Genomic DNA, 25,216 nt, shown 5'->3' with positions numbered 1-25,216 from the left:
GCCGGGCGCAGTGGCTCACGCCTGTAATCCCAGCACTTTGGGAGGCCAAGGCGGGCGGATCACGAGGTCAGGAGATCGAGAACCATCCTAGCTAACACGGTGAAACCCCGTCTCTACCAAAAATACAAAAAATTAGCTGGGCATGGTGGCGGGCGCCTGTAGTCCCAGCTACTCAGGAGGCTGAGGCAGGAGAATGGCGTGAACCTGGGAGGCGGAGCTCGCAGTGAGCCGAGATTGCGCCACTGTACTCCAGCCTGGGCGACAGAGCAAGACTCTGTCTCAAAAAAAAACAAAAAAAAAGAAAAAAGAAAAAGATCAGAACACTGGCCAATTGAGAAAATCAAGTTTCATGATTAAGACTCAGGAAGGATGTCCTAGTTATGGGGTGGGGGTGGTGGAAGACAGTTTATATCTTTGGGTATTTACGGCAGGTCAGAATTAAAGATTTAACTTTTTCCCTTACTATTTACATAAAAAGCTGGTTTATCTGAAAAAAGTATCAATCCAGACTTGCCAATAAAGTTGCACTTAGGTACTATATTATTGATATTTACAACGACCGCCTGGAGGCACAAAAGACCCTGAAGGGCTTTTTTGATCGGTAAAACAAAAACAGAAAAGCAAAGAACAGTTAATTTTTGTTTGGTCAAGTTTACTCAACCAGACCACCTTGATACCAACAATGCTGGAGAGCATTTGGCAAGAGCAGGGCCACAATGCCAAATTCCTTGGAAAGGTAGACTTCCTACGATACTTTCATGGATTGGCAAATTTGTGGGTTTTTTTCGGTAGTAGCTTTTGAGAATGTTAGTTTCTGGCTGGGGCAGTGACTCACACCTGTAATCCCAGCACTTCGGGAGGCGAAGGCAGGTGGATTGCTTGTGCCCAGGAGTTTGAGACCAGCCTGGGTAACATGGTGAGACCCCACCTCTATTTTTATAAAATTAAAAAAAAAAAAAGAGAATATTACTTTCCTATAAGGCCATGGTACTCTAAGTACTAAGACAGGTCTGTTGTCCTTTCCTTCGTAACATTTCTCATAACCCATAATTTACTTCTCATCTGTCTCCCCTAAAAGGGCAGGGGCCTTGTCTATTCCATTCATTACCATATACCCAGCACTTAATAATGTCTGGTACATGTTAAGTGTTCAATAAATATTAGTTGAATGAATAAATGAAGTATGAATGAATCTCATACAGTCCAATAGACCTGGGGGAAAAGTGAAAAAAAAAAAAAAACCCTAAAAAATACTTAAGGAAGACAGATAAACAACAGTTCTATTAGCTGGGGTTATTAGACTTGATGCCAAAAAATTTACCATCATTCCGCAACTGACAATAGTTGTTTAGCGATTCAAAATATCTGAAAGATTTCAACTGAAAGTTAATATAAAAACAGTGTTCTCTGGAAGACTCATTTACAAATAAGTTAATTAAAGGGCTGTTACTAAACCAAGATACAACAGGAGCCTAATGTTTTGTTTGTTTCAGGATGGAGGAGATTCTGCTGCATACACTTGGAGGTCTAGATTTCCATAGAGGGCACGTAGCATATTGAGGACCTTTTCTTGAATAGTGTCAACTTGGTCAGAAGGACAGTAATCATCCAGACTTGACCTAGAACCAAAAGAAAGAGAAAGAAGAAAACTACACATAGGATAAAATCATACTGTGAGGAAAAGCTGCATGTGTTGATTTCAATGTAAAACAGAAATTAAGGTGTGCTGAATTTTGGATTAATATCAATTGAAAGCTAGTAAAGGTTTACCTCATGTTAGGCACCTTACGTAAATTATGTTCTTTAATTTTCACAGCAACTGTATGAAATAGGCACAATTACTATCCCTTTAAAGAAATCTGAAAGAGATTAACCTGGGCAAGGTGACATGCGGTGTGCGCCTTAGTGCTTGATTGCTAGACCACTGTTTGCCTGAAAGGGAGATGTTGTTTGGGAATACAGGGGCTTATTATCTTAGCGATGGGACATCTTTTATTATGTGTGTGCTAGGGCTAGAAATGATGAGGGTCGAGGTTTTCCAACTGATAAAAGGATTCTATTTCTAAAAATGATTTGTTAACTACAAAATTATAAAGGATCCATGGCTTGGTCCAAAATGAAATGTGGCGATGTGCTGGTGTTGGATTTACTTTCCTAGGCAGTAGGAAGCAGAAAAGAGCAGAGTAGGTTGGGGCAGATATCTGTATTTTGGGAGTCTTTCCAGAACTTACCAACTGCAACCTGAGTTGCACTGGGCAGTTACAATGCTGCTGCCAGTTACAACTGGATTAACCAGTGTCTCCTGGTTCTGGATAAGGGTTAATAAAGCCTTCTAGAGGACAGAGTGAGAAGAGCAGCACAGAAATCTTTATAGAAGGAACTGGAATTAGTTATCTGGCCTACTCCTTAGTACAAGTATTTCAAACCTAAAGAGATAATCTATAAGACCACTGATAAACTCATTTTATGCTCTAGTGACCAGGTTATTTTTGTGGCTCGATGTGAAAATTTAAGACACAATAAATAATAAAGAGAAACTTTATTTTTTATTTTTTTTTGAGACAGAGTCTCACTCTGTTGCCCAGGCTGGAGTGCAGTGGCACAATCTCGGCTCACTGCAATCTCCGCCTTCTGGGTTCAAGCGATTCTTCTGCCTCAGCCTCCTGAGTAGCTGGGATTATAGGTGCCTGCCACCATGCCTGGCTAATTTATATATTTTTAGTAGAGACGGGGTTTCACCATGTTAGCCAGGCTGGTCTTGAACTCCTGAACTCAGGTGATCCGCCCACCTTGGCCTCCCAAAATGCTGGGATTATAGGGGTGAGCCACCATGTCTAGCTTGAGAAACTTTATTAAATAGTAACATATACATATGGACAAAAGCCTACTTTTATTTTTTGAGACAAGAGCTTCCTTTGTTGTTCAGTGGCATGATCATGGCTGATTGCAGCCTCAACCTCCTGGGCTCAAGCAATCCACCCACGTTGGCATCCCAAAGTGCTGGGGTTACAGGTGTAAGCCACTATGCTCAGCAAGACCTACTTTAAATTGTCATATGTAAAAACTCAATTTATAAGTCTTAACAAATAAAGGGTACTGCAATACTTTTGGAAAGATTTTTGACTTTTTTTTTTTGAGACAGGGTCTCATTTTGTCACTCAGGCTGGAGTGCAGTGGTGTGATCTTGGCTGACTGCAGCCTCAGCTCCACAAGTAGCTGGGACTATAGGCACATGCCATCATGCCTAGGCTAATTTTTTTTGTTTTTTTGTAGAGACAGGGTTTTGCCATGTTGCCCAGGCTGGTCTCAAACTCCTGAGCTCAAGTGATCCACCCACCTCCAACTCCCAAAATGCCAGGATTACAGGTGTGAGGCCACTGCACCTCGCCAATTTTTGACTTCTTTAAACACTATTAGAGTCGTTCTTGATGGGAGCTACTCCCATGAGGGTGTTTTGAAAATCTCTTAGTACATTTTTGATTGACACAATGAATAGGGGATGCTATTGACATTTAGGGGACTGGGATAAGAGGGCTGGGCTGCTACAGGGCTTGCAACAGGCAGGATCATCCTGCAATATGAATAGCTATCCTGTGTCTTGAATATTTTCAAAGTCTACTGAGTACTCATGTAAGTGAAAAAGTGATTTTTATTTTTTTGAGACTATGATATAGTTTGGCTGTGTCCCCACCCAAATCTCATCTTGAATTGTATCTTCCATTAATTCCCATTGCAGTGGGAGGGACCTGGTGGGAGCTAATTGAATCATGGCAGTGGTTTCCCCCATACTGTTCTTGTGGTAGTGAATAAGTCTCATGAGATCTGAGGGTTTTATAAGGAGAACCTCTTTTGCTTGCTTCTCATTCTCTCTTTGCCTGCTGCCATCCATGTAAGACATGACTTGCTCCTCCTTGTCTTCCACCATGATTGTGAGGCTTCCCCAGCCACGTGGAACTGTAAGTCCAATTAAACCTCTTTCTTTTGTACATTGCCCAGTCTCAGGTATGTCTTTATCAGCAGCGTGAAAACAGACTAATACAGCCTAGAACTGAACACTTGTTTATATATAAAAGTATTTTTAAAAAATGCATTAAATATGAACTAAATTTTCCAGGAATGCAACACTCTGTCAGTTGGGGAAAGACTAGACTTTAACTGCAGATCCTTATGAAGAGGCTGTTCAATGACTGAAAAAATGTCATTATGGCAGTGCTGTTCATGGCATCTGGTCAACGCACGGTATCTGTTTGCATTTGTAACTGCTACATTTACATCACATAGTGTAACTGCTACAGTATATTTTTAACTGCATCTCTTAAATATGTGAGTCTAGTTTGGCATTTTAATATATTTTATTATCAATTACTTTAATTCTTCCTATGTGTATAGGTATTATGTATATAGTAGGTTACATTACCTATATATAATGTATATTATCTATGTAATTATGAATATTATCTATATATTTAAATTATATATAGGTAGGTTACATTATATGAGGTTTCAGAATGATAAAAGGATGTTACAAAATGTTTGTCATGAATTACATATTATTAGCCTGAGTACTTAAAGTACTTATTTTAGAATCTCATACTTCCATACAAAACCAGCCCAAAAATTAACACAGGAAAGCATTATTAAATTGTTATAACTATTCAGCAATTATATTCAAATTTAAAACATGGCAGCAGCCAAATAATTGGTAGGACACAGAAATGAGAATTCTTGTGTTCATCTGAATATTACCAACCTCAAAGACAAGATAACAATAACTACATTGTTTGCATGTCATCGCTAACAGGGAACAGAAAGGGCCAGGCACAGTGGGGGCCGAGGCGAGCAGATCATCTGAGGTCGGGAGTTCGAGACCAGCCTGACCAACATGGAGAAACCCCGTCTCAATGAAAAATACAAAATTAGCCAGGCGTGGTGGCACATCCTGGTAATCCCAGCTACTCTGGAGACTGAGGCAGGATAACTGCTTGAACCTGGGAGGCAGAGGTTGCAGTGAGCTGAGATTGCGCCATTGCACTCCAACCTGGGCAACAAGAGCGAAACTCCATCTCAAAAAAAAAAAAAAAAAAAAAAGAAAAACAGGGAAGAGAAAATACAACATCTAAATTTTGCGCTGAGTAGGTAAAAAAAAATTTGTATTATTTTATTAGTAATCATTATATTTACCTACAGAGATTGTATTAGTTTCCTACTGCTGCTATAAAAAATTACCACAAACTTAGTAGCTTAAAGCAACACTAATTTATTATATAGTTTTGGAGGTCAGAAGTCCTAAAATAAAGGTGCTGACAGGGCTGCATTCTTTTTGTAAGATCCCAGGGATAATCTGTCCCCTGGCCTTTTCTAGCTTCTAAAGGGTGCCTGTGTTCCTTAGCTTGTGGTCTCCGCCTTCAAAGCCCACAGTGTAGAATTTTCGAATCACTCTCTCTGATTCTGACCCTCCTGCCTTTCTCTTCTAAGGACCCTTGTGATTACATTGGGCCCACTTGGTGAATCCAGGATAATGTCCTCATCTCAAAATCCTTAAGTTAATCACACTGCGAATTTCCTTTTGCCATATAATGTAACATATTCACAGGTTCCAGAGATTAGGATGTGCACATCTCTGATTTGCCATTATTCTGCTGAACACACTTACCTTGCAATTGTCACAAGAGTAGGATTTGGTAAATTTTTCAGTAAATAATGCACAGATTGAATAAGATACTCTATTTCTTGTTCTGTGCTGATATGGTGAGGAAGTTCTGAATAATCGCAGGTTAAACCAGCCTGGTGAACCTGAAAATAAGACAATTAAAAATTACACTGTATGACAGTTGTTTTTATAAGCTTCTTTAATCATTAATGGCCTTATTGACAAATCTTTACTTTCATTGATACATAAAAGATGTACATATTTTCAGGGTATATGTGATAATTTAATACATTCATAATAGCATATAAAGATCAAATCAGGGTAACTGGGATATCCAACACCTTAAATATAAAAAACTTTTAATTTTTAATATTTTTATGCATTGGGATTATTTTTTCCCTAACAGTTTCTATGTCATAAAAGTTATTTGCTCTCTGAAGTGTTGGTAGAACTCGCCTATACACCTGTCTGGGCCAGATGCCTCTTTTTAGAATAAGTCTTTAGCTACTTCTTTATTTTATGATTATTGGTCTTGGGTCAATTTTGGTAATTCACATTTTCTATCAAATTATCCATTTCATCTAGATTCTAAAAAGTTGAGGCCAGGCGTGGTAGCTCATGCCTGTAATACCAGCACTTTGGGAGGCTGAGGCAGGCGGATCACCTGAGGTCAGGAGTTTGAGACCAGCCTGACCAACATGGAGAAAACCCGTCTCTACTAAAAATACAAAATTAGCCGGGCGTGGTGGCACATGCCTATAATCCCAGCTTCTCCTGCTAAGGCACGAGAATCACTTGAACCCGGGAGGCAGAGGTTACAGTGAGCCAAGATTGTGCCACTGCACTTCAGCCTGGGCAACAAGAGCGAAACTCCATCTCAAAAAAAAAAAAAAGTTGTACATATTCTTATCTCATTTTTAACACATTATTTTACTTACTTTTTAAATATTAATATATGCACCTAGTACTACATTCAAAGCTTTGAGAGGATACAAGAGAAAATATTTATCCTACCTTATTTAACCAAACTGTTTTCTTGTGTATCCTTTATGTATAACCATAAGCTACTGCTAGCTACATGTGTTTTAAATTTGAATGGAATAATGTTCTAGTCTTAGCACTAAACTAAACTTGCCTGAAAGTTAGAAGTGGCTCACATGCTACCATTCTGCAACCTTAACTTTAATGTTTTGAAAACTAGAACTTAACTATGTCATAGTTTTGCCTAGAGTACACAAGTGCAAGGTATGAAAACACACACTAATCAACTATTTTATTGGAGGCTTTGGATACACATCAACAATTTAACTGGCAATGATCAGTCAGTGTGATAAAAGGATGAATTCTGGATGTTCATTTTGCCAAAATGATAAAACTATTTAGTGTTCTATCTCTGCAGCTGTAGGCACATCATAATGGATTACATCATCTGTGACTGAGCCCTAGCCATTCTCTGCTCCCCAAAAAAACATCAAACCCACCCAACGAAAAAACCCAGATGCAGTGTAATGATTAAAGCAGACCTGCCTGCAGACATACTTGATAAATATTGTATGAACTCAAAGCATTTTCTTTCTCTTTCTAAATTTGACACAAAGTCTCACTCTGTTGCCCAGGCTGGAGTCCAATGGCACGATCTCAACTCATTGTAACCACCTAGGCTCAAGCGATCCTCCTGCCTCAGCCTCTCAAGTAGCTGGGACTACAGGCATGCGCCACCACACCTGGCTAATTTTTGTATTTTTTGTAGAGACGGGGTTTTGCCACGTTGCCCAGGCTGGTCTCAAATTCCTGGGCTCAAGCGATTTACCTGCCTTGGCCTCCGAAAGTGCTGGGATTACAGGTATGAGCCACTGCTCCTGGCCTGAAAACATTTTCAAACCTTAAGTATCTTATAACGATCTTCTTAATTACCATTTTTAAAAAGTGTAAGTCTTGGAAGTGTTTATTTAGGGCAATTTGAATGTATACTCCTGGAAAAAAAAAAAAAGTTAAACAAAAAAGTGTAAGTCTTGGATTTGCTTAGGTTTCACCAAAATATTCTATTGCTTTGCTCATTATATGGTTTGGCTGCATCTCCACCCAAATCTCACCTTGAATTGTAATTCCCACAATTTCCACGTGTCATGGGAGAAACCTGGTGGGAGGTGATTGTAGGGGTGGGTCTTTCCTGCACTTTTCTCATGATAGTGAATGAGTATCAGGAGATCTGATGGTTTTATTTATTGTTTTTGAGACAGAGTTTCACTCTTTTTGCCCATGCTGGAGTACAATGGCATGATCTTGGCTCACCACAAACTCCACCTCCTGGGTTCAAGCGATTCTCTTGCCTCAGCCTCCCGAGTAGCTGGGATTACAGGGATGCGCCACCACACCCAGCTAATTTTGTGTTTTTCATAGAGATGGGGTTTCTCCATGCTGGTCAGGCTGGTCTCGAACTCCCGACCAAAGGTGATCTGCTCGCTTCGGCCTCCCAAAATGCTGGGATTACAGATGTGAGCCACCATGCCTGGCTGGAGATCTGATGGTTTTAAAAACACAAGTTTCCCTGCACAAGGTCTCTCTTCTTGTCTGCTGCCATGTGAGATGTGCCTTTCACCTTCTGCCATGATTGTGAGGCCTCTCCAGCCATGTGGAACATTAAGTCCATTAAATCTCTTTCTTTTATAAATTGCCCAGTCTCGGGTATGTCTTTATCAGCTGCATGAAAACAGACTAATACAGTAAATTGGTACCAGTAGAGTGGGGCACTGTTGAAAAGATACCTGAAAATGTGGAAGCAACTTTGGAACTGGCAGAGGTTGGAACAGTTTGGAGGGCTCAGAAGAAGGCAGGGAAATGTTGGACAGTTTGGAACTTCCTAGAGACTTGTTGAATGGCTTGGACCAAAATGCTGATAATGACATGGACAATGAAATCCAGGCCGAGGTAGTCTCAGATGGAGATGAAGAACTTGCTGGGAACTGGAACAAAGGTGACTCTTGTTATATTTTAGCAAAGAGACTGATGGCATTTTGCCCCTGCCTTAGAGATGTGTGGAACTTTGAAGTTGAGAGATGATTTAGTGTATCTGGTGGAAGAAATTGCCAAGCAGCAAAGCATTCAAGAGGTGACTTGGGTGCTGTTAAAGGCATCCATTTTTTTTTTTTTTTTGAAATGGAGTCTCGCTCTGTCACCCAAGCTGGAGTGCAGTGGTACCATCTCGGCTCATTGCAGCCTTTGCCTCTCAGGTTCAAGCGATTCTCTGCCTTATCCTCCTGAGTAGCTAGGATTACAGGTGTGCACTGCCACACCCAGCTAAGTTTTGTATTTTTAGTAGAGACGGGGTTTCGACATGTTGGCCAGGTTGGTCTTGAACTCCTGGCCTCAAGTGATCTGCCAGCCTTGGCCTCCCAAAGTGCTGGGATTACAGGCGTGAACCACTGTGCCTGGCCAAGGCATTCAGCTTTAAGAGGGAAACAGGACATAAAAGTTTGGAAAATTTGCAGCCTGACAATGTTAAAGAAAAGAAAATTCCATTTTTTGAGAAGAAATTCAAGCTGGCTACAGAAATTTGCATAAGTAACGAGGAGCCAAATGTTAATCCCTAAGACAATAGGGAAAATGTATCCAGGGCATGTCAGAGACCTTTGTGGTGGCCCCTCCCATCACAGGCCTGAAGGTTTAGGAGGAAAAAATTGTTTCATGGGCAGGGCCCAGGGTCCCAGTGCTGTGTACAGCCTAGGGACTTGGTGTCCTGTGTCTCAGCTGCTCCAGCCATGGCTAAAAGGGGCCAACACAGAGCTTGGGCTGTGGTTTCAGAGGATGGCCTTGGCAGCTTCCGTGTCGTGTTGATCAAGCCTGCGAGTGCACAGAAGTCAGGAATTGAGGTTTGGGAACCTCTGCCCAGATTTCAGAAGATGTATGGAAACACCTGCATGCCCAGGCAGAAGTTTGCTGCAGGGGCAGGGCCCTCATGGAGAACCCCTGCTAGGGCAGTGTGGAAGGGAAATGTGGGGTCGGATCCCACCGAGAGTCCCTAGGGGCACTGCCTAGTGGAATTGTGAGAAGAGGGCCACTGTCTGTCCTCCAGATCCCAGAATGGTAGATCCACTAACAGCTTGTACCGTGTGCCTGGAAAAGCTGCAGACACTCAACACCAGCTCATGAAAGCAGCCAGGAGGGAGGTTGTATCCTGCAAAGCCACAGGGGCGGAACTGCCCAAGACAATGCGAACTCACCTCTTGCATCAGCATGACCTGGATGTGAGACATGGAGTCAAAGACGATCATTTTGGAGCTTTAAGATTTGACTGCCCCGATGGACTTCAGACTTGCATTGCCCCTTTGGGCCAATTCCTCCCATTTGGAATGGCTGTATTTACCCAATTCTTGTACACCCATTGTATCTAGGAAGTAACTAACTTGCTTTTGATTTTACAGGCTCATAGGTGGAAGGGACTTGCCTTGTCTCAGATGAGATGTTGGACTGTGGACTTTTGAGTTAATGCTGAAATGAGTTAAGGCTTTGAGGGACTGTTGGGAAGGCAGGATTGGTTTTGAAATTCGAGGACAGGAGATTTGGGAGGGGCCAAGGGCGGAATGATATGGTTTGGCTGTGTCCCCATCCAAATCTCATCTTGAATTGTACCCCCTACAATTCCCACATGTTGTGGGAGGAACCTGATGGGAGGTGATTGAATTGTGGGGGTGGGTCTTTCCTGTGCTGTTCTCATGATAGTGAATGAGTCTCACAAGATCTCACTGTTTTAAAAACGGGAGTATCCCTGCACAAGCTCTCTCTTCTCTTGTCTGCCACCATGTGAGACATGCCTTTCACCTTCTGCCATGACTGTGAGGCCTCCCCAGTTATATGGAACTGTAAGTCCATTAAATCTCTTTTGTAAATTGCCCAGTCTTGGGTATGTCTTTATCAGCAGTGTGAAAATAGACATCTCTTATTTAAAGAATACCAGCAAATTCTTATAAATTCAAAAAATACTTAAATCAATACTTCAACTTTAGTCAAACACAGTGGTCTGACTGTATTCCATAAGTAAATAAAATATGCAAACCCAGCTTACTGAAGTAAGAGAAAGACCACACTAAGAGGAAGGAGACTTGGAAGTCTTAGCCCTGGCATCAAATCTGAGAAAAGTCATTTGAACATTTTAAGCTATAGCTTTCTCATCTCAAGTACCAGGTCAAATGGGAAAATATATGCTTCAAAGACTGCAAAATGATATACAAATAAATTATGACTAAAAGTATCTTTCGCCATAGCATTCAGATCCCTGTTGACAAACAGCTAACACATTTAAAATGTGCTAGTCACAGCTCTCTCTTTTTTGTCTTGTGGTTTTTACAAACGGAAAAGTTTTTAAATAGGGAGGAAAAGAAGGAAGGAGGAAGGGAGTATAAATACTCGTCAATAAAAAGTGGACCATTTTAGAAATTGTGTGCTTTTCTTTTGTCTGGTGAAGAGAGATCTAACCACAGACAAATTTAAAAAAATACACAGGACTTTTGCTTCATACGTAAAATTGAGAAAAAAATGTTTTTCCTGGAAGGCTTTTCCAGGAAAATAGTATTCTGTTTCAATGTATGTATTTTTTTCACTCATTTCTTTTCTTAATAATTGTTTCAGACTTCACAGGAACACAAACAAAAATGAACCACTTTAACAAAAAGCAAATTCTTCTACCCAGAAAATTGTCTTTACAAAGGGTCAATTTTACACGTTAATATAAAATATTTACCATTTCATAGTCTGGTACTTCCATCCGTTTTTTCAAACTCTGTACAAGGGGAACTAGTGATTCCATTCTGGAAAAAAGCCATCCCACTCAATTAAACATCACAACTACCACAACTAAAATGACAATAGCCAATGATACATTATACTAACATTTACCATAATAACATGCTTCATATGGCACTTGGGAAATAAAAGATAAAGCTGTTCAAATATCTTAAAATATTAAGAAATAAATGTTTCCTGATTTCTTACCCAAAAGATTACAGATTGTGTTAAAGACTAAAAGTGAACATTCAAGAAAATGAGATTTCTTCTTCAAAAATGGGAAGTTCTACTGACTTTAAAAATTATTTTGAGGCCAGGTGCGGTGGCTCACACCTATAATCCCAGCACTTTGGGAGGCCGAGGTGGGCAGATCACTTGAAGTCAGGAGTTCGAGACCAGCCTGGCCAACGTGGTGAAACCCTGTCTCTACTAAAAGTACAAAATTAGCCAGGTGTGATGGTGCATGCCTGTAATACCAGCTATTCGGGAGGCTGAGGCAGGAGAATTGCTTGAACCCGGGAGGCGGAGGTTGCAGTGAGCTGAGGCCACACCATTGCACTCCAGCCGGGGTGACCAGAGTGAAACTGTCTCAAAAAAAAAAAGATTATTTTGATTAGCAAGAAAACTAAGTGTCTTTAGCATGCTGTGATAAAAAAAAGGCTGTTTCCTGAAAGCTAAAAAAAAAAAAAAATTAAGGACATGTTTATTTGTATATACAATTATTATTACTATTGAGACAGGATCTCGCTACTACCCAGGCTACATGGCAGTGGTGTGATCATGGCTCACTGCGGCCTCGAACTCCTGGGCTTAAGCAATCTCCCACTTCAGCCTCCTGAGTAGCTGGGACAATAAGTGAACACCACCACACCCAACTAATTTTAAAATCTTTTTGTAGAGATAGGGTCTTGCTACGTTGCCCAGACTGGTCTTAAACTCTTGGCCTCAAGTAATCCTTCCACCTTAGCCTCCCAAGTGTTGGGATTTTACAGGTGTAAACCCAGGCCTAGCCAGTAAATACAATTATAATCGGAAAAATCCTACATCATCTGATATAACATTGATGCATTTTTTTTTTTTTTTGAGACAGAGTCTCACTCTGTTGCCCAGGCTGGAGTGCAGTGGCACGATCTCGGCTCACTGCAAGCTCCGCTTTCCAGGTTCACACCATTCTCCTGCCTCAGCCTCCCAAGTAGCTGGGACTACAGGTGCCCGCCACCACACCCGGCTAATTTTTTGTATTTTTTAGTAGAGACGGGGTTTCACCGTGTTACCCAGGATGGTTTCGATCTCCTGACCTCATGATCCGCCCGCCTTGGCCTCCCAAAGTGCTGGGATTACAGGCGTGAGCCATCGCGCTCGGCCACATTGATGCTTTTAAGGTATTAAGTTTAGGTGGACCTTTTGGAAGCTCTGATTGGCTAATACTTCTAGTGTTTTAATTCCTCCTCCACAAATATTCACTAATTTGCTGGGAGTAAAAAAAGAAAAAAGGAGGCATGGAGGCCTGCCTGCTTGCTCACTTGTCCTGTTACTTTTTCCTTTTAATGAATGACATTTTCTAGGATTCTGGACCCTAACCACCCACCTCACTTCCCTAGACATAGTGAAGCCTCCATGCCGAGGGTCTGGCTCTTTAGGGTCATGGTTAGTTTGGGGAGACTTTTCTTTCAGTGTCATCTACTTTTCCTTTATGCTATTTTTTCTCCCTTCAATACCAAGCACAGTCTAAACTCACTACTGTTGCAGTCTCATCATACCTTCAAGTCTGTGATAGAACTCTCTGCTGGCGATGAGGAGCTAACTGGGCATGCTCAGTAGGCAGAGTGGGTTTCAGTGGAAGTCTGTGGGCTGGACTTAGGATTCCAAGGTTTCCAGGCCTATTTTGTTGTTGCTGTTTAAGTTTTAAACTTAGCTTGAGACTTCATGAAATAACAAAATAATAGGTATTTTCCAGAATTTCTAGGAAGACTCCTGTCCTGTGACTTATTTTTCTATATCCCTCTTCTATCATTTCAAAAAACAGGGAATCATTTTAGAACCCTATACGGAAGAGGAAAAAGCATTAACTGATTTTTTTTCTTTCTTTTTTTGAGACAGGGTCTCCCTCTGTCACCCAGGCTGGAGTGCAGTGGTGCAATCTCAGCTCACTGCAGACTTGACCTCCCAGGCTCAAGTGATCCTCCCACCTCAGCCTCCCAAGTAGCTGGGGCCGCAGGCACATGCCACCATGCCTGGCTAATTTTTTGTATTTTTTTGTAGAGACAGGATTTCACCGTGTCACCCAGGCTGGTCTCGAACTCCTGAGCTCAGGCGATCTGCCCACCTTGGCCTCCCAAAGTGTTCAGATTACAGAGGTGAGCCACCATGCCTGGCCATTAACTGATGTTAAAGTGCCTAATCAATACTTATTGATGTGATTAATATTACTGTGAATTATTCTTCCACATCACTGCTTTGTTAGTGTCAATAATTAAAGCTTTATGATGTTTACATTTTAGGGATATTTTTGAATATTTTAAGTAAAAATTACAATGAGTATTTTGAATAGATAATACATGCGCATAGCAAAAGAAATAATTTCTCACTCATATACTTCATCATTTAGCCATAGAATTCCTCTCCCCAGAGGCAACCACTGTTTCAGCTTCTTCCATATTCTTCTAGAGATCTGCTGAATTATTTTTAATAACCAAAACATGACAAATCTTAATGGCTGTTCATGTTCTGGCCTAAAGTACTGTTGATTCTAATTTCCCGTTTTATCTTGCTACCTTACAACTGATTTTCTTTTGTTTACACCAGAGAGAATAATATGACAGTTTGTAGGAGATTAGTTTTAAAATAAGCTAGTTCTGGTTTTCCTATGCTCATGGGGACAAAAAGTTTGTCTGATGGTTTTATTTTAGTTTTCTGGCTGTTTGAGATTACATGACTTAAGAATTATTTTAGAGAAAAATCACTGTAATATTTATGTCAATATTCTTTCACTCCAGCTTCAATACCAAAGGCTTTCACTCAGAAAGAACTTCTCTCTCCATTCTTTCAAGGTAATATGAACAGTCAGTTAAATAAATGACCTGATGGAGAATCTAGCCTTCAAATACTGCTCCTTCACGTCAAGAGATTGAAAATACTCTTCCACTTGTATTTGGGTTTTCCTTAAAAGAAGCTAAGTTTTCCAATTGTTTTTCCAGTCTCCACATGCTGGAGTGCAGTGACGCAATCTCGGCTCACTGCAAGCTCTGCCTCCCGGATTCACGCCATTCTCCTGCCTCAGTCTCCTGAGTAGCTGGGACTACAGGCGCCTGCCACCATGCGCGGCTAATTTTTTTTTTTATTTTTTTTTAATTTTTAGTAGAGACTGGGTTTCTCCTTGTTGGCCAGGATGGTCTCCATCTCCTGACCTCGTGATCCGCCCGCCTCAGCCTCCCAAAGTGCTGGGATTACAGGGGTGAGCCACCACGCGCAACCAAGTTTTTGCATTGTAATTTACTTGTCAAGTAATTTACTTTTCTGTTGTTAGGTTAGTATTTTTTTTCTTATTCTACTTAGAACAGGGAATGCCTATGTACTACTCATCTTTAATTCTCTTTAAGACCTTGTACAATATCTCATATTTAGGGGCAGCTACTATACAAAGACTAAAAACATGCTCACTTACTATGTGACTTGGGGCAATTTACTTAACCTTGGTTTCCTCATCTATAAAATTGACATAATAATAATAAAACTGTAAGACTGTTGTAAGGAGTACATGAGATAAGGCAAGGAAAAATCTTTGATAAAGGGTACACAGAAAACACTCAATAATGTCTACTATTGTTAGTAAATGTGTTGAAGTTTAATACTAATTCTTTTTTCTTTCTTTCTTTTTTGAGACAAGTCTCTGTCACCCAGGGTAGAGTGCAGTGGCATGATCACAGCTCACTGCAGCCTCAAACTCCTTGGCCCAAGCAATCCTCCCACTTCGGCCTCCCAAGTAGCTGGGAGCAGGGGCTGTAGTGGCTACCGGTAGGTGCCACCATATCTGGCTAATTAAAAAACTTTTTTTCAGAGACAGGGTCTTGTTACATTACCCAGGCTGGTCTGGAACTCCTGGCCTTAAGTGATCCTCTCCTGCCTCAGCGTCTCAAGTAGCTGAATACTAATTTTTTAAAAGCAATGTATCTTGCAAATTTAGGAACATATCTAGGACTGAAAGTTGGTAGAGTTGGGGGAAAAAAATGTTTGAGAGTCTTACCCAGGGTTTGAAGCCCATCTCTGTACTGTTTCTTCATCATCACCATCACACAAATCAGCGAAAGTGGCTTCTAAATCCTCTAATTGATGAATTCGAGTATCAACAATATCTACCAAATCTTCCTTTAAATACATTGAAAAGCTGAGATTATATAGTTATTCTTTCAAAAAACAAGCAACATCCTATTACAAAAAAAACTTGGCTCTATTAGTTAAAACATAATTTTCAAGTACTAACCATGGGCTTTGCCAATACACACACACACACACACACACACACACACACTTTGAGCAGTCTTTGAGATCACTGTGGTAATTTGCAAGATATTATTAGTTACATGATAAATGAATAAAACCCCAAAGAAACAAATGGAGGATACCTCTGTTAGGTTGGTGCCAGGTTTCTTAAATTGGTACAGCTCTTGTAAGATTTTGTACTCTTCCTGGAAAACAAAACAAAAAATCCACATACCAGAAAAAAAAAGTTAAATTTTTTTAATGATATGCTTTAAGGAAGAGACAACCTTCCTTGTGATACAAGAACATCTTAGATAATTATTTAAAGGTATGTATGGGAGAATCAGGCAAAATGTATACTTTAGATTTTTATTGTAATAATTTTATTGTAAATATTGTAAAATTTTGTTTTATTGTAAATATCACTTCTTCAAGGCAACTCTATCCAGCTGGGCATGGCAATACTATGTAAAAATTACCTAAGGAAGTATACTTGGTGGCTAATGGGTCACGAGATGAAAATATTTTAAATAATATTCCGCCATATAAATGGCATGTCCTAGCTGTTTACAGGACTTAGCTGTTTACAGGAAATATACATATCTTTAATAACAACAACAAAGAACTCCCTATGTTCACTTTGCAGCCATTTCTCTGACAACAGAAGAGAACTCTGAAGTACAAAGGCAATACTGGAGGTAGAATGTCAAAGACATAGAACCTCGGTCAGGAGGCACCACACAAGGGGAGAAAGAGGCTTGCTATACAAACTTTGTAGGATAATGTTTCCCCTTGTTTAGCACAGCTACATGGATCCATTATATAGCTGGGTACACCTGGCCCCAGTAATCCTATTTAGGAGTATTCTCAGGAAGAGGTTATATCCAAGAGCTAAAATTCATTAAGCACAATGTTGTGGCATATCTTCAGTGCTTTATTCATTATAACAATCCTGAGTTGGGTATGATTATTATTCTGATTCGATACTTGAAGAAACTATGGGTCAGAAAGGTTAAGTAATTTTCCTAAGATCATATAGCTAATAAGCAGTAGAGGTAACAACAGAACTTAACTCCCCTAACTTTTGAACATGCTTCTTTTTTATGAGATGGGGTCTTGCTCTGTCACCCAGGCTGGAGTGCAGGGGTGCGATCACGACTCACTGCAGCCTTGACCTCCCAGGCTCAAGTGATCCTCCCATCTCAGCCTCCTGAGTAGTTGGACCACAGGCACATGCCACTATGCCTGGCTAGATTTAAAAAAAATTTTTTTTTTTAATAGAGATGGGGTCTTGCTACGTTGCCTACGCTGTTCTCAAACTCCTTGGCTCAAGTGGTCCTCCTGCTTTGGCCTCCCAAAGTGCTGGGATTATACGCATGAGCCACCATGCCCAGCCTGAACATGCTCTTAAAAAAAAAAAGATGAACATCTGTCTTTCCTAACGATATTTAAAAAATTGCTACTAAATAATAAAGTGTAATATATGCTTTTTAAAAAGTCCATTGTACCAAAGGGTATTTAAGCTATAAAAATCCCTGTGTTCCCAGGTTTCCTGATAGCACTCTAAAAGGAATAACTGCCACTGAATTTCTTATGTAACCTTCTAGAAACTTTCATTACAAATATTTATTACAAATATTTAGGTGAGTAATCAGGCACACCACTGTTTAAGGAATAATCTGTTACACAGAATTTATATATAGAATATCGCTGGAAAGATACACAAGAAACTGACCACAGTATTTGTTTCTGAAGCAAAGAACTGAGGGAATGGGGATAAGAGAGTGCTGTTTTTCAATGTACATTGTCCCTTGGTATCCGTGGGGGATTGGTTCTGGGACCTCCTGTGGATACCAAAATCTGTGGATGCTCAAGTCCCTCACATAAAATAGTGTAGTATTTGCATATAACCTATGCATACCCTCTCATATACTTTAAGTCATCTCTAAATTACTTGTGGTATCTAATACAGTGTAAATCCTATGTAAATAGTTGCTAATACTGTATTGTTTTTTATTTGTATTATTTTTTACTCTTGTATTGTTATTTCTAGTTGTTTTTTATTTTTTCTGAATATTTCCTATCTGTGGCTGGTTAAATCCAGGGATATAGAACCCATGGATACAGAGGGCTGACTGTATATACCTGTACTGTATGATTTAATTTTTATCCATCACCCATGTATACATTACCCCAATTAATAAATGCAAAATAATGAATACTATCTAGAGCAGGAGTTGGCAATCCACAGCCTATAGCCTGTTTGTGTATCGCCCTCAAGTTAAGAATGGTATATACAACTTTAAAAAGTTTAGAGAACAGCAGAAAAGGGTATTAGTAGAGAATGTGAACCCCAAAGCCTAAAATAATTGCTAGCTGGCTGTTTAAAGAGTTCGCTGGTTCCTCATCTAGAGGAAAGCCATACAATTCTCAAGATCTATGTGTTAAAAATACAGTATTTACCTGAGTGAACATTTCTTTGAAGGGATTCTTGACTGAAAAAAAGTCCAAGTCAATATCTAAAACAAATGCCTTCCCTTTCTTCAAAATTTCCAGAATTTCCCCAGTGCTGGCAGCAGTCTGGCATTCCTGATTTTCAGAAGAACATGAACATGATGGTTCTAGGCAAGTCTGGTCACTTCTCTGTGTTGCTGTGTCCTTTTCCAGTCCTTCTGAAGAAGAGTCACAGTTAGTAGAAGCAGTGTTTTCCGAATCTTCCAGGGCTAGCTTTGGTTTCTTAGCAGAAGACACTGCATTATTTTCTTCTTGATTGTTACAGAGTTTATAAGGTTTTACCATAATTACATCCAATTGTAAAGGTTTTTGGTTCTCTAGCTGGTCTTCAGGTACATACAGACCATCACTTAGGAAGTAATGATCTGTACCTGTAACCCTGAATCAGAGGAAAAAACGATTTTTAAGAAGAATGGGCAAATCAGTTGACATTTCACTATGGCATGGCAGAAATATAAGAACAGATCTATTTGACAAAAACTGAGAGCAGTCTCTAGTATTTATACTTCCTGTTCTTCTGTAGAAATAGCATTCCTCAAATTCTTAGCTGGACACACAGCTGCTCCACATAAAGACTACATTTCAGTCTGCCTTGCAGCCTGGTGTGGCCATGTGATTAAATTCAGGCCAGTGGTTGTGAATGGAAGAAAAGCATACAGAGCTTTGCTCTCCTGTTCCCTGCTGACTGGCATATGAACACAGAGGTGGCAAGTCACCTTGGACTATAAGGACAAGGTTAATATTCTAGAGACGGTGGTGCAAAAAGGTAGAAGGAACTAGAGTTCCCCAAACTCTAGAGCTGCCACATAGGCCTGGACTGTGTACAGTGAATTCTACCATAAGAATAAACTCTCTTGTTTAAACCAGTGTTCCTTTGTTCTCTCTCATACCAGCTGAATCTTTATCCAAAAAATCATGGAAGGGAAAAATTTCAACTGGAAATAAATTCTCTTAATAGAAACTCCCCCTGACATATTTTAGAGCTTTGTTAATTTTTATATAACCATAGTATTTTCAATATGAAAAGTGACTTGGTAAATACTTCAAACAGTGAAGCCAAATACTTCCTCTAGAGGCATGCCTTACCCACCTAAAATCATGGTTAATATTTATTTCCCACTTGACCTCTCCCAGCATACACAGCTATAAACTGTAAAAGCTATTTTCCAGAAATAGATTAATGACATAGTAAAACTAATGTCCAAGCTTATTAAAACTGTACAACCCTAAGATGAGGCTGTATCCCCCAACCTAAATTAATATTCTTTTTAATAACAGCAGTTTTCCCGTGTTCCTGTCATACAAACATACAAGTATTTGTTAAACTGCACACCAACATGTATATGTGTCTTTTCCATACATTTTTACTTGCAGGATTAACCAAAGTCATGAATCAAAATCTTCCAAAATTGTTAACCACACATGGAGTTTCAGATGTCTGTGTCAGATTGCTGAAAATTATTTGATTTTATGGGTTAAATCAGGCCTACTCACTGAAGTACTCAATAAAAACCCTACTACTATTTCACATATACCAGTAGTATGTACAATATTTATATGCTGAGTCTTAATTATTTCTTTTGAGTTATATCTGAAATACAATTTTCATATATCACAACAAAGCTATTTGTGCAAATGATAAGAATGTATACTACAAAAGTTAATTGTATCATTAAGAATAAATTAGAAATAAAGTATCATTTTCAATGAGGAAGACTATCTGATTTTCAACTATTACCATTTCACTCCATTATCCCTAAGGTTCTAGAAAGTTATGGCTATACTGCTTAAAATATTTATCCCATCACAAGAGAATTTTAAAGTCAAGAACATACTGATATTTCTAAAAGTATTATAGTATCACAAGATACACAAAACATTGTTAAATAGCTTATACAATAAAAACAGTTGCACATTTATCTCACGTCAGAGGATACTGTAATTTACTTTAGATTAAGTACTTATCTGAAACTAATTATATTATAAAGAAAATTAAAGCCCCAAATCTACTTATTCAGCAGTTGGATTTATAAAAAAATCAAAGTGAGATAATTTTGCCCTTTCACTGCTAATTATTGTTTTTTTTTTTTTTTTGAGATGGAGTCTCGCTCTGTTGCCCAGGCTGGAGTGCAGTGGCATGATCTCGGCTCACTGCAAGCTCCGCCTCCCAGGTTCACGCCATTCTCCTGCCTCAGCCTCCAGAGTAGCTGGGACTACAGGCGCCCACTACCACGCCTGGCTAATTTTTTTGTATTTTTTAGTAGAGACAGGGTTTCACTGTGTTAGCCAGGATGATCTTGATCTCCTGACCTCGTGATCCACCCGCCTCGGCCTCCCAAAGTGCTGGGATTACAGGCTTGAGCCACCGCGCCCGGCCTAATTATTGTTTTTTTGTTTGTTTGTTTTTTGTTTTGTTTTTGAGACAGAGTCTCAAAACTGTACTCCTGCTGCCCAGGCTGGAGTACAGTGGCACGATCTCAGCTCCCCACAAGCTCCATCTCCTGGGTTCACGCCATTTTCCCGCCTCAGCCTCCTGAGTAGCTGGGACTACAGGCGCCTGCCACCAAGCCCGGCTAATTTGTTTTTGTATTTTCAGTAGAGACGGGGTTTCACCATGTTAGCCACGATGGTCTCGATCTCTTGACCTCATGATCCGCCCGCCTTGGCCTCCCAAAGTGCTGGGATTACAGGCGTGAGCCACTGCGGCAAATTCAGCAGACAACAGTTATATTGACAGGAAACAGTAAAATGTACTACTGAATATATAAATCTATAAGATACTTCAATGGCTTAAGAAGTTAATCACCGATGAAGCCCAAATTCCAGAGGATAATGATCACATTCAAAATCTAATTTGACTAACAACTAAATATAAATGGTACGTGAGGAATATCAACAGACTTAAAAGTTTGTTCTTCGTGTTTTGAGAACTCTTTGGAGAAGCTGAGGCTTAATCTGACCCTATCTGTGTGCAGAGACTTATGAAGTTATTATAGGAATCCAAAATAACATAGAAACATTCAATCACTTCCATATTCACAAATATGAGGAAATTACCTGATTGTTGTGGTAGAAGTGTCTTTGCCTACTAAAAAGTGATGTCTGCCCTCTCTGATTTGCTGAGCCCATGTGGGATGAAACCATATTACATGTGAAAAATGGCCAGCATAAACTGCAGGCATAATCCAATTTTCAATACTTAATTCTCTGGAAAAGAAACATAGAGACAACATTAAAACTTTTAATTTTTTTTTTCCCCAAGTGCAATTTTATCCACAACATTTTAAGACCACAGGTCTCAAAGTGTGGTCCCTAGAGTGGTTCCTGAGACTTTTTCAAGGACATCACTATTACAAAACTATTTTCATGAAAATACTAAGGTATTATTTCCTGTTTTCATTTATTGACATTTGCAAAGATGGTGCAAAGGCACTGGTGGGTTGATGTTCCAACATTCAGCAGCACCAAACTGTTAGCAGTTACTATATTCTTCATTACCAACCAATGCCAAAATACATAATATAAAAGTTTCATTCGAGAACATCTTGATTTTATTAAATTTCCATCCTGAGTATACATTTTTAAATATTATGTGTGATAAAATGAGAAATGCACAGAAAGCTCTCCTGCTACATAGTTTGAAGCATAACAGTTGTCTCAAGGAAAAGCACTTGTTGTGATTGAACTTCAAGGTGAACACCGTTTATCTTGAAAGGAGTGATCAATAAACTATGGTTATTCACACTTGATACTGAATTGCTGAATTCTACATTTCAAATAAGTTTTAATAAACTACTACTTTTCAAGTTTTGGTGCACTATCAAAGAATATTCACAATTATCTGAAAAGGCTATCAAAATACTCTTTCCTTTTCCAATTACATGTCTGTGAAAGCCTGAATTTTCATCATATATTTCAACCAAAACAACATATGGCAATGGACTAAATGCAGAAATAGACATGAGAATCCAATGGTCTCTATAAAGGCAAATATTAAAAGGATTAAACATTGGCCAGGCTGTTTTTGTCAACAAAGTTTTTTTGGTTTGTTTCTTTTAAGAGATGGGGTCTGGTTATGCTGCCCAGTCTGGAGTGCAGTGGCTATCCACAGGCTTTGATCACAGCCTGGAACCGCTGGCCTCAAGTGATCTTCCCACCTTAGCCTCCTGAGTAGCTGGGACTACAGGCTCATCCACCATGCCCAGCTTGTAAATAAAGTTTTATTGGAACACAGCTGCTGTCATTTGTTTACACAGTGCCTGTGATTGCTTTCACACTACAAAGGCAAAGATTAATAGTTGCAACAGAGACCATATGGCCAGCAAACCTAAAATATTTACTAATCTGGCTCTTTAAGAAAGTTGTCAACACTTGTTCTAAATAAAATGCAAAAGGCAAAAAGACAAACAAAAAACCCCCAAACCCATGAGTTTAGCAAAGTCTATTTCCTATAATTGCTTATTATCTACTGCAAATTGTACTTCAAACACAAAAGACCACGAATAAAATCACGTATTACCCAAAGAGTGTTTCCTTATCAAACACGGTGTCTGCTGGCATATTCACAGGAATAAGGAGGTCTGGATGTGAGTCGAAATGTAAAAAACTTATATTACTGGCAGGAAGATGCTTTGAGCCTATGGCCCGGTATATAAAGGGTAGAACCTGTAAAAGACACAGGCACACAATAAGAATTAACACTGAAACCATGAGCACACACTCAACTGCAGACTGAAAAACAATGCTAAATAATGCACATAACCGAAAGCATACTATGTTGCTGTAAAGTGGAAAAACATAAAATTTGTTTATTGTAGATGGTGCAGATGATAATCTCAAGCATTACTTTGTCCTCAGAACTTCCAACCTGCACCTCCAGCTGCCTTCCTGCTGCCCCCTCAAACTCAATAGGTCATGTGGGGAAACAGACCAGGACGGGGGCTCAGGAACGAACTACTGCTTAATGCCTGTTCTAATATTAACTAGGTGTTCAAGTTACCCTAGGTCTCAAAGTACTTTTTTTTTTTCCTTTAAAAAGGGACAGGGTCTTGCTCAGTTGCCCAGCCTGGAGAGCAGTGGTGTGATCATGGCTCACTGCAGTCTTGGACTCCTGGGTTCACGTGATCCTCCCACCTCAGTCTCCTGAGTAGCTGGGATTACAGGCACGCACCACTACGCCCAGCTAATTTTTTCACTTCTATTTTTGTAGAGATGGGATTTCGCTCTGCTGTCCAGGCTGGTTCGGGTCTTTTTGGTACCCTTAGAATGGTGGGGTTGGGTTAAGTGGTCTGTAAAGGATTTCTCCTCTTACATCTCTAATTCTAGGTTTAATACCTAATTTGAAAGCACCGTCTCACCTAGGCTTTCTCATTCTCTGAAGGTCATAGACACTATATCCAGGTCCTGAGAAACCTATCTTCCTCTCCTATTAACTGTCACCATCAGTAAATCCCTCTTCTTTTTTTAACATCCAGAGAACCTCCTCCCATCCCAAGCCTACTGATGCTACTTTACAACATATTTATTAGATCCATGGGCCTCCTTTGTTGACTTGGAAAATTTTAGATTAAGACACCAATTTAGCTACTGTAAATCAGCACGGCCATAAACATGGAAACCCCTTTTAGTGTTTATCTCTATGCAGGGCACCGTGTTAAAATATATAATTTTTTTTTTTACACAATATGGGCCGTGCGCAGTAGCTCACGCCTGTAATCCCAGCACTTTGGGAGGCCGGCGGGGGCCGATCACGTGAGGTCAGACGTTCAGACCATCCTGGCTGACATGGCGAAGCCACGTCTCTACTAAAAATACAAAAATTAGCTGGGCACGGTGATGTGTCCCTGTGGTCCCAGCTACTCAGGAGGCTGAGGCAGGAGAATCACTCGAGCCCAGGAGGCGGAGGTTGCAGTGAGCCGAGATCGCGCCACTGCACTCCAGTCTGGGCAACAGAGAGAGACACCGTCTCAAAAAAGAAAAAAAAAGATTTTTAAACACAATATGCACACAATAACACTCCTAACAGCCCTGTGAGTCCTACGATTACGGTCCCCATTTCAGATCAGAGCCCACGTTCCAAACAGAAAGCCTCCCATCTAAACAGCAGGGCTGTGGTGGCGATTCCAGGAGACACCTGGAAGTCAGAGTTAACTGCAGGTTAAGGACACAGGGCTCTGCCGCCAGACTGTCCGGTTTCGAATCCCGACGCCACCAGTTGTTTGGTTCTGGGGGCAAACCGAGGTAAATAAGTTGCCCCGACTCGTAGGAAGCGCCCATAAATGTCAGTTCTCATTCTTCCTAGTTAGCTGTTTTGGGGTCCTCTCCACAGCAACGGAATCGGGCAGTTTAACTCTGGTTAACTCTCTGGCCTCCGATGCTAAGGTTGCGCCGTCTGCTTGGCCCTCTGAGCGTCAGGGCTTCCGCTGATTCTGCCCCAGAGCCTGGCTGCCGTCCGCTCACCTCCTGATGATCCTCCACCACCCACACTGGGAGCTTGGGGTAACGCCGGAGACCAGCGCGCCCTCCCGCGGAGTCACTCATGTTTTTGCGCCCGTCAGCTTTGCAGCAAAGCGGTGGCAGCCGGAGAAGTGCCGGGAAAGCCGGCGCCTCAACCCGGCCAGCTCTCTCCGGGCGGAAGCGCTCCCTCACCCGGTTGCGTTTTCGGATTGGAGGACGCAGGAGGAGGGGGCGCGGGCTCCAAAGGGTCTTTTGCTGACGATTGGTCTAGACGTCCATCGCTTTCGTTGACGCGCCAATCACCGCGTACAAGGCCCTGCGGTGGGCTGAAGAGTT

The 25,216-nt window shown here is 40.5% G+C and overlaps 1 protein-coding gene across 2 annotated transcripts; it reads right to left on the bottom strand.

The window, feature by feature from the left end:
• Nucleotides 1-465: 465 nt before the first annotated feature.
• C6H5orf22 (chromosome 6 C5orf22 homolog) lies at nucleotides 466-25,085 on the bottom strand. Of its 2 annotated transcripts, XM_003274905.4 has the most exons (9): nucleotides 24,884-25,085; nucleotides 22,944-23,089; nucleotides 21,482-21,631; nucleotides 18,374-18,803; nucleotides 16,054-16,116; nucleotides 15,675-15,796; nucleotides 11,388-11,454; nucleotides 5,654-5,793; nucleotides 466-1,619 (listed from the first exon to the last, which is right to left on the bottom strand). In XM_003274905.4, the coding sequence occupies exons 1-9, from the start codon at nucleotides 24,962-24,964 to the stop codon at nucleotides 1,490-1,492; spliced, it is 1,329 nt and encodes a 442-aa protein (XP_003274953.1). In that variant the 5' UTR covers nucleotides 24,965-25,085; the 3' UTR covers nucleotides 466-1,489. The 2 variants fall into 2 exon arrangements, with proteins under 2 accessions (XP_003274953.1, XP_030669803.1); XM_030813943.1 differs by lacking the exons at nucleotides 466-1,619; nucleotides 5,654-5,793 and adding an exon at nucleotides 7,486-7,623.
• Nucleotides 25,086-25,216: the final 131 nt, after the last annotated feature.

The sequence above is a fragment of the Nomascus leucogenys genome, chromosome 6 (assembly GCF_006542625.1).
Source record: "Nomascus leucogenys isolate Asia chromosome 6, Asia_NLE_v1, whole genome shotgun sequence".
NCBI classification, from domain to species: Eukaryota; Metazoa; Chordata; class Mammalia; order Primates; family Hylobatidae; genus Nomascus; species Nomascus leucogenys.
The sequence above is the reverse complement of the archived record's forward strand: the minus strand, read 5'-3'. Positions and strand labels throughout refer to the sequence as shown.